Source organism: Astatotilapia calliptera, chromosome 16, assembly GCF_900246225.1.
Source record: "Astatotilapia calliptera chromosome 16, fAstCal1.2, whole genome shotgun sequence".
In the NCBI taxonomy this organism is placed as follows: domain Eukaryota; kingdom Metazoa; phylum Chordata; class Actinopteri; order Cichliformes; family Cichlidae; genus Astatotilapia; species Astatotilapia calliptera.
Window position 1 is genome coordinate 3,241,747 of NC_039317.1, and position 10,479 is coordinate 3,252,225.

The window sequence follows — 10,479 nt, forward strand, 5'->3', positions numbered from 1 at the left end:
CGTAGCCTCATACTCACGCTTTTATTCGTGTATCGTTTTTCTCTTGTCTCTTATTTCCCCTTGTCTCGATTGTACTTTATTTTCTTGTCCCGTGAACATACTTTTCTATGCTGTGGTGTGCTGGGGGAGCAGCACAGCAAAGAAGGACTCATCCAGGCTGGAGAAACTGATCAGGAGGGCTAGCTCTGTGGTCGGCATGAAGCTGGACACTCTGGTGACAGTGGCAGAGAAAAGGACATTAAAGAAACTGATGGACATTATGGACAATGCTAGGCATCCTCTGCACATGGCCATTAACAACCAGAAGAGTCTGTTCAGTGACAGGTTGCTTCTCCCAAAGACAAGAACTAACAGACTTAAAAACTCCTTTGTCCCACACACCATCAGACTGTTTAACTCCTCTCTGGAGGGGAGAGGGAGGGGAAACAGGAGGACAAAGGAGGGGGGAACAACTAAGCTGTAGTGCCTCTTCACCTCACTGTGCAATACCTTTTGTGCAATACTTTTGTAAATAGTCAACAGTGCAATAGACTCAATACTTGAAATGTGCAATTCACTTGTATTTTTATTTTTTATTCCTATTTATTCTATTTATCCCCTTCGTATATTTTATTTATATTGTCTCTGTATTTATATATATGTGTGTGTGTGTGTGTGTGTGTGTGTATATATATATATATAATATTCTGTAACTCTGTAACTTCTGTCGGTGCTGTGCTTTTCTGGAAATCGAATTTCCCCAGAGGAACCCACCCGAGGGATTAATAAAGTTCTATCTAATCTAATCTAATAGAGTTTCCGCTCCACTGCCTTATTTCATACGGGTCCACATTACCGATGCACACTATTTTTTCCAAGTACGGCCGGTCTTGGCGTCTGGGCGCAATCGGTCGCGATACAGCCCTTTGTCTTTTGCGCTGATTTTAATTTCTCTTTGATATTTGGGCATATTGGGGCCCGATGAATGTAAAAACAAAGAATTACCAGATTTTTTTTAACTTACTTTTGTTTTTAAGAAAAACAAGAGCCACAAATGAGGATATTCATTTAAGATTATGATAGAACGGTAGCAGTATAATGTTCTCGTAAGTGGATATCAGGCCCATGTAGAGCAAAATTGAGTATTTTTGTCTAAATAACCCAAATGTGATGTCCACATATGTGGACGGCAGGTCCTAGGAGGTTAAGCATGGTTCTGATAGTCCTGCTTCCAACACAGTAGTGTGTTTGTTTTGATTTGTGGCCTTCTGTCATGGCGCCGCGATCCCACAATGCAATGCGGCGTGACGTCAACTCCAAAGCCCAAAACGGGATGACGTCGTAACCTGTGTTTTAACGCATGCGCAGATCAACCAGGAAGCGGTAGTGTTGGCGAAATGCAATCCCTCGGTTATGTTTCGTACTAAAGAAGACTAACAGGCAGGTATTTATAACACTGCCCTGTTTTCTCATGTTATGGACAGTAGCCTCAAAAAATAATTTCCGAATATTTAAAAGAACAAGCGTGTTTTATCGGCGTTTATTGGCACAAAGGTGACGATTTAAAGGCTAGTGATGCAAGGCCACCTCTGTGCTAATAGAGCTGTGTGTTGAATTTTGTGTGTTTGAACAGTCTAACTTACCGTCCTGCCAATTTTCGGGTGATTTTTATAAGTTTTATGAGTATTATTGGACATGGCAATGGAGTTTAAATTATCTCAAAAGCTGGAAGTTGATTTAAAAACTGTCGACTAATTTGCCGTAAGTTTGTTTTGTTAGTTCTTAAGTCACTAAGTCTTTGTAAAAGTGAAATATAACTACGTATTTTAGCAAAGTGTCGGTGTTTAAATTCTGTGTATTTAGGTCTGTGTAGGTTCTCAGACGCCAAGATCATGGTAATGTAAGTCGCGTTTTCCCCCAAACGCCTTAGATTGCAAGAGTACAAAACACGTATTTTCTCTTGTGAGTAGGTAAAGGAGAGGAAGCACTGTATCAAATAAGCTTAAATTAAAGCAAGAGTACTTTTAAAACATCATTCAGTAGTTATTATAGCTATCTAGTGTAATCATTATTATTATTTTTTGTTAAATTAGTGAACAGAAAACCCCCCCAGCACCAATACTTGTTGTTAAGCAGGGAGTGTTTTTTTGTCTTGGTGAAATTGTGGATATACAGTACTGTGCTAAAATATTGAAGCTAGCCTCATTTGTGGCTATTGGCGGCTTTTTTTTTTTTTTTTTTTTTAAAAAAAAAAGAAAAACAAATTTTCAGTCCAGTCATTGTACCTGATTATTTTCAGAGGAACTTTTATTTATTTATTTTTGTTTGTTTGATAAGCCACTTAACACTGACCTGTGAATTATTCAAGAATAGGAGAGCCCAACTCAGTGTTGTGTCTGCACATAACAAACAACTGAGCAAAGAGCCAATTTTAAAATATATTTCTAGCCACTTTATTACTTGCTGCCTCTCACAAAAACACAGAATTTGTGCCCATTTACTTATTTGAATATACAACAAATGCCCAGGATAATGCTGTTTGACAGGGACAAAATTGCATTTTTTGCACCAAAGAAGTGTTAGCTGAAAACTTGGCATATGGTGGTGCCATATGCCACCACGCTGCACACCACATCAGCGTGGTGTGCAGCGTGTCTTTAAAAGCAAAAGGAAGGTAGACAAGTGGAGGACAAAAGAAGAAGTGGCAGGCTTAAAAACCTGCCCACAGCTGATTAACAGTATCTCAAAGTCACGTTCTTTAGAATAAGGGGGGGAAAAAATGCAGCAAAGACCTGACACAGGACCTGAGAGATGCATCTGGGCTTGCAGTTGATCCATATACTGCTTACTGAAGCCGCATCAGAAATGGTGTCAGTGTGAGGGTGGCTGTCAAAAAATTACTCTTAAGGAAGGGAAATTGGAAGAAGATGTTATGGTATGCCAAATGACACAATAACCAGACTGAAAATCCCTGTGAGCCCTGTTGCAACAGTGCTTATTGAGTCATAGTTTGACAGAGAATAAACAAAAACAGCCAACATCCACATAAATCTCTTGGATTACTTAAAGAATTGACCTGAAAGCTTGCCTGATACATAGATTTCTTGGAATATAAAGGTCATCTTACTGAATATTGAAGTTTTAAAAAATTCTTTGGCAGTATAATAATCATAATGTAAAGGGGAAGTCTGATAAACATGTGTGCGTGCATCGTTGTATGTATTCCAGCAGGTTTGGCTGGATCCATTTCCAGTCGCAGCCATGGCATGCTGCCCCTTGTGCCCCAGGCTGTGCTCCCGCTCATCAGCCTACACTCTTGCTCTCGGGCTAGGCTTTGTAACACTGGGGACCAGCCGCATCCTACTTCTGAAAATGTCTGCCAATGCCGGTGATTACCTGACAGTAAACACATGCACACAACTTTTTTTTTTTTTCCACAGCTGGATAAAAAGATTTAAAAAACAGTGTTAATGTGTTGGCAGCTTGCTCAGCACGTGTCTTCACATTTTGTTCTGTTTGCAGAAAACAAGTATGACTTCCTCCCAGCATCTGTAAATCTGCTTGCTGAGGCTCTTAAACTGCACTTTTGTCTGGTCATGTCAGTCAGGGTCATAGTCCAAGGTAAACTTTGATGCCTGCGTGTGTGTCCTAGTTGGGATCAGCTTATGTTCTGGTTTCATATCACATCTCAAAGTGTTTTCTCACCTGCGGTGTTTTGTCTGTTTAAATCAAACTCTAGTTCGTTTTCCCTCCTTGGTGTAGTTCGTTCGTGCAGGTGTGACTGCACTCAGGAGCGGATGAAAAGAACAGCACCGAGACCCTTTGGAGGAAGTGGTCTCAGTACAGTTCCAAATTGACTCCAGAGCGGTTCGTTTATGGTGTGAAGGTGTAGTTTGAGCTATAAAAAAAACCCCATCCCATAGCAATGTATGCTTTGTAATCTCAGCATCGAAAGGTACTATAGATGTGCAAAGGTCTGTACGAGCTAGCAGCTAACCATGAAATAAATGTAAATTCTCTGTGTTCAGCACCTTCTTCCTGCGTTTACTTTTGTTGCTCCCAGCCCGACAAATCTGGCTGCTGAGCAAACTGAACATTGTCACATTGTTTGTAGTGACGCAGTTTGGTTTGTGTGGAGTTCACTTGATTTCTTCTCTGTGTGGAAACAAACCCAATCACAGCGAAAAGCTAAAAGTTTACAAACTCATCAAGTGGCTAGGACCAGAGTAAATGAACTATAGATGTGAAAACACCCTCAGTTTCAGATATCTGGGCAAACTGCTTGAATGTGGAAGAAGTTAAAAAGAAACTAAGATAATGTTGGAAGTGTGATTACAAGTTTGCCTATGAAAATAAAGAAAACATAGCAGTTAAATATGACTGATCTGTTTTTAAGGTTAAAAGCCCCATTTTTGTGGTTTCATTTGTGTAAATTTTCATCTCAAACTTACAAAGAGAGAATCTTTCTGTCAGACTGGCCCAATTTCCTGTAGAGGACCATTATTAATGAATTATTAATTATGTGTTATTTATTATAAAGTCCTGTGTCTCCAGAATTTTGGGATTGTACCTATTAGTTTATCATACATAGGTGTGACTGCCTGTTGAAATTATTTTTAGATTTCAATACATCTGCTAGCTTGGATCGTAGAAGGCACTAAAAATCTAAACTAATGAAGTCTATAGGAGACAGGTTAGTGAATGATGGCCAGTCAAAATAAGGTCAACCCTCCAATTAAAGGTCAGTGGCAACAGGAATGTTGAATTAACCATTACAAAATAGAAGGGATCAATAATCTGGGTATTGGTATTTATCATGTCTCGAATATGACAAAAACCACGACAAGTCTTACAACTAATATTTGTGTTCATAAGTTCATCTGACCTCATTCTGTGTTCCATGAGTGAAGGATGTTCGTTGACTCTTTCTTTCTGTTACTACAGAGGGCCGATCATGCAGAGATTTGGGTTGTGCCTCCAGCTCTTCCTTCCTCAGCTCCCTGAAGTGGGCCGTCCCTGCTTTCCTTTACTTTCTTGACAACCTCATCATCTTCTATGTTATGAGCTACCTGCAGCCCGTCAGTACAGATAAGATATTTAAGATGTTTGCTAAATGATAGCTGCTAGAGGGAAATGTGGTTGCCTGGACTGCAAATTTTTTTAACCCTTTGTTAACATCCAAATCTCATTTTCCAGTTTGTAGATTTGAGCTTTTCATATCAGACTGGCATTAACAAAATGTCCTGCACATTTGATGCTTTAAATGTGCTGAGCTGCTGCTGTTCTTTTTGTTCCCAGGCTATGGCAGTGTTGTTCTCCAACTTTGTCATCCTGACCACAGCTGTGCTCTTTAGAATAGTTTTGAAGTAAGTTTCACTTTTAACTCAACTGTTCTTCAGAAACATGTTGTGTGTGTTTGATTGTGGAATGAGAGGTGATATTTTAAGATTTTATTTGGTTGGTCTCTTGAGGAAAAAAGACATTTTTTTCATGTTTTCCAATTGTAAGCGGACCAAAGTGTGCATGTGAGTGAGAATGGTCTCCTATACCATGGAACACTGTTACTGAATGTGTTTTGCTTGTCCCAGTGCACTAAAGCACTCACAGGTAATTTGATCTTCAGGCTGTTATTTTTATTACTGTATATCATAAGCTAATAGATTAAGCGTCATTTGTTTTTTGTTTTTTTACTTGGCCTTTTCCTACAGGAGGCGCCTGTCTTGGGTTCAGTGGGCAGCGTTGGTTATTCTCTTCCTGTCCATCGTTTCCTTGACAACAGGATCAGGAGGCAAGCAAAACTCAATAGCTGTTCCCAGTCTTCACTCAAACCCACTTTCTAGCCCCTCCAACTCTTGCCTACTCTACACCCAGCTTCTGGAGGAGATGAAGAACAGCAGGTAAAAGTGAAGCATGCAGGATTATTTAACCTTTACTTAACTAGGAAGTAGATCTTCGGAGCTTTAAAATATTTTTGCAGCAGAACAATTTTCCAGAACAAGATGAGCAGCAGCACGAAATAGAACAATACACACCCAGTGAGCATATTTATACACATGAGATAAAGAATAAAGTGTAGAAACTTAAGTAAAACATTTCAAAACTATGAAAACATCATGGCAGGTCAAATGTAGTGAGGCTGCAAAACATTTATCACTGTATTCAAATAATTTCTAATCACCTTGAATTCATTTAGTGAGATCAGTCCCCTCAAATGTAGTTGATTTTGCAGCTCATGCTGGGAAGCTGAATATTAAACTGCCCACAGCTGTAGGGAGAGATGGAAAGATTATATGTATCAGTTCCAACTATTTTAGCAGGTCTTTTATGCAAAGGGAGAAGAAAAGGTTTGGTAATCTAATAAATGACACATATCTGTCATATTTGTAATATTAGATTTAAATGATGGTGTTTTTGACTGCTGCATCGAGAAAGTATTCTGTAAGTAAAATGGCGCAGAGAGCTTTGGGAAATTCTGAGCACTTCTTTTGCAACTTGATAACATTTTTGTATTATTTATTAATCTACAGTGAAATACTGTAATGTACACGTTACATTAAATACGCTTTTTCACCTCTTTGTTCCTTTACACTGCCAGTATATCATGGGCATCAACCCTGCCCGGCCAGGCCTGGAGGGACAAAGTAGTATCGAAGCTTCAATCTCTGGGTGTGGGTCACATCCTGCTCATCCTCCAGTGCTTCATCTCTGCCATGGCCAACATATACAATGAGAAGATTCTCAAAGAAGGAGAGCAGCTCACTGAAAGCATCTTCATACAGAACAGTAAACTGTGAGAAGCTGCTTGTGAAGAAAATGGGAAAGCAGAGGACACGTGGATGACTTTGGTGCTAACATCAGTCGTTTTTACTGCGTGTTTTTTAGGTATGCCTTTGGTGTGGTGTTTAATGGTCTGACTCTTGGGCTCAACAGCGAGGCACGAGGTCTCACCATGCACTGTGGCCTCCTACATGGACATAACATTTATTCCCTGGGCTTGGTGCTGGTCACTGGTGAGTAATGGTGGATTAATGACTCGCACTGTCATCACAAATTTGTATTTTTTCTTTCCCCATTAGTCAGATTTGTCAGTTTCTTCCAAAATGTCAGTGTTAAACAAAAGTGGACCAAAACAGCTTCAACATTTATTCTACTTTTGGACATCATGCAGTCATTGGGACCACAAAATTACATTTAACATTTTTAACTTTTGGTGTTTCTGCCTATCACAAGATTGATAACTTCAGTCAGCACTGTAGTGCATCATTCTCACATCAGAGGGACATTTGAATACTGTTTTATACAGCATATGACTGGAAGATGAATATCAAGCAGGCATAAGTGTGATGTTTATTGAACTGAGATCTCCTACTGTCATTTCTGTTGCTGGAGATGTCCACTCTAATTTAATTTAATTAGTTTGCTGCTTTGAATTATATGCAAACATGTCCATGTGGATTATAGAAGTTGCTTGAGGAAGAGAAAATATGTTCATCAAAAGAAGACAGTTGAGGTACTCGGGGCATCTAACCAGGATTCCTCCTGGACTCCTAGGTAGGTGAGGTGTTTTTGGCCATGTCCTACTGGGAGGAGGTCTCAGCGGGCTTGGGGAATACTGTGTCCTCCAGGATGAGCTGGAAGGGATGGCTGGGTTGAAGGAAGTCTGTCAAATTGATAAGCAGAGGAAGTGGTGCAGCACCTGGTTCTGTTTGTAGAAGCTCAGATGTAGGGGCAGCCAATCAGATGAAAGCTGGCGTAAATAGAGGAGGGGTCGGAGTGGGAGCTCCAAAAGACTGTAGCATGCAAAACCACTACTTTGTACAATTTCTGTCGTCTACAGACAAAATCATCTTAACTTGTGATCTTGTAAGCTGCTGGTACTTGAGTTGTTTTATGCCTCTGAACAGAACCTGGTGGGTATTTGGTCCTGCTTCTGGCATCAGTGCTAAGCTACACTAATCCAGCTGCTGGATGTAATTTGTTATTAACTGGACTAGTTCATTTATCTATCTCTAGTATGCATTTGAAGAACTCATAATCTTCTGTGTTCTCCCTAGCTGCCCTGGGCTTATCCGTGGCCTTCATCTTAAAATTCAGAGACAACATGTTCCATGTGCTGACTGGCCAGATCACTACTGTTCTGGTCACAGGCCTCTCCCTCTTCCTCTTTGACTTCCACCCTTCGCTGGACTTCTTCTTCCAGGCACCCACTGTCCTGCTGGCCATCTTTATCTACAATGCCAGCTGGCACAAGGACCTGGAATATAGCCTGCAGCGAGAGAAACTACGGGTCATCAACGGGGAGGTGTTTGAGAGGTCAAGAGGGGTAGGAGACAAACCACATATCCTCAGTAGTCACGCACACAAGCCCACACACTCCTTTTCCTCACACAACTTCGCTCACCTAACCCCGATGTATATCCACTTCCTCTACTCCCGCCCACATACCAAGTGCTCTGCAGGAAACTTGGCTCTTGTTTCTCTGTAATGTCATTTCTTGAGTGCAGGAGGAAACCTGATTCCCAGCTATGAAAATAGCATTCAGGCTCATGCTGGAGCCTTGCTTCATATAATTCCTTTAGTAGTCAAGTGTTTTTTGATGGAAGAAGCTATTTAACAATACAGTAGTCTGTGGGGATACTATCCTGGAATTCTTTTCATCCCCAGCGTCCCCAGGAAGAAACCCTGTAATTCATGTGAAATGCCAGGTTTCAGGTGTTTGTTTCTTTGCTAGAGCACTAACAAAAATACCCTCTCCATTGGCAGCCGTGGCTTTAAAATGCACGGTACTTCCCTGGTGTTTTTCGGGGAGCAAATACTGCCCTCCACTTTCTGAAGACAGAAAAAAGATGTGCACGGTGCCTCATTGTCTGCAGATTTGTCCACTGGATTTGACCACTTGTGCATTCATTCTGATGCCTTGTCTCTTTTTTGTGTTGCAGGACGGTGAGGAGCTCGAGCTCCTGACAAAGGCAAATGCAGACAGTGAATCTGATGAAGAGTCCTTGTAGTAATGATAGCGCTAGTAGTATCCAGAGGATACTCTGCATCTTTCCTGCTGCTGGTGTCGAACTGCACAATTGACTGGATGGAACATGGTCACAGATTGTCTGTGAAAGCATTTATTTGAACAGTGATAAGCAGGTAAACGGTGAAAGATACTGTTGCTAGATTATATGATAGACTCCTAGAATTAAAAACAAACAAGGTGTTTAATAACAGAATTAGCAAAATCTGTATATTTTGGAAACGTGCCTGTCTGTGGATGACTGCTGTCATTCATATGGGGGAAAGTACCAGCAACGCTGTTTGTTGGAAAATAAGTGATAAGTGATACTTTTGGATTCATTATGGATTTCTTTTATGGACAGTGTATTTCTTTACATGATTCCTGCTGTACATGCTGCTATCTGACTGCTTGCTGGTGCTGGACGTCTAAGGACCAGAAACTGCAGTTTCAAGATTGTTTTGATAATAGATGTCCAACGCAAACCCCCCCCCCCCCCCCTTAATCTCAGCCTTCATGAAACTCCACTCTTGTCCATCAGCCTTGTTTCCACTCCGTTCTGCAGCCATGAATGGATGTAGGAGCTCCTTTAACTGTCTGGACATTTGCAGCTCAAATAATTTCACATGGTGATGAATAGAACCACAAAGAAGACGCAGAGTTTTCATCAAGGTGGATAAAAGAAATTGTCTTTTATTTGGTGATCTCAATTCTGGAATCACAAAAGAAGAAACTCAACCAAAAGGAAAAAAGGAACAGAGGCAACTATTAAGTCCAAAGTAAAAGGGGAAAGAAAGAAAATACCACTCACATTACTACGAGAGGCAAAAAAAGGTTGTTTTTCATTGTTGAAAAAAGGAAAGCAGAGCTGCAGCTTTTTATAGGACCTCAAATTTCCCCCAAAACAATAGGAGGCTTGCTAAAATTTAGTACACCCGACATTAGGTGGAAACAAAAAATATAAATGAATGTTTTATACATCTGGCACCTGGACTATTATTTTCATTGGACTATTGGTGTTTATTTTCTGAGCCAGAATAAGTGGTATTGATATAATTGCCACTAATGCCTGACTTTCTGTCAGCACCACAAACTCCCTGCTTCTCTTACTTGGGGCTTGAATATTTTCTTGTTAAACTGTAAAATAACATTGTCTAAAGATTGTTGTTTGTGCCATTAAAATCCTCACGTGTGAATGCATTTTCTTGTAAAATAAATGGCAAGTTGTTTTACTTCTGTGCAAGTAATGCAATTTAATACAATCGCTGATGTCTTGTCATAAATTTATGTGCATTTATTTAAATACTGAGGTTTTCTGGAGGAAGACCTAAAGGGTACTAGCTGCTCTAACTCCATGTTTTTATTCTATTACTTTGCACATACTTGATAGCTGTTTTAGCTCAATATCAGTTCCTCTTAGATATTTTACCCACCTGCTGAATAACAGTGTTCCACACCCACTAACATTATACAGATCCAAGAGAAAAGAGACTGTA

At 40.3% G+C, this 10,479-nt stretch overlaps 1 protein-coding gene across 1 annotated transcript; it reads left to right on the forward strand.

The window, feature by feature from the left end:
• Positions 1-1,347: 1,347 nt before the first annotated feature.
• Positions 1,348-10,245, forward strand: slc35a5 (solute carrier family 35 member A5). The gene is made up of 10 exons (XM_026144281.1): positions 1,348-1,423; positions 3,208-3,367; positions 3,502-3,600; positions 4,924-5,057; positions 5,278-5,345; positions 5,688-5,876; positions 6,575-6,769; positions 6,862-6,989; positions 8,034-8,302; positions 8,919-10,245. The coding sequence occupies exons 2-10, from the start codon at positions 3,241-3,243 to the stop codon at positions 8,985-8,987; spliced, it is 1,278 nt and encodes a 425-aa protein (XP_026000066.1). The 5' UTR covers positions 1,348-1,423; positions 3,208-3,240; the 3' UTR covers positions 8,988-10,245.
• Positions 10,246-10,479: the final 234 nt, after the last annotated feature.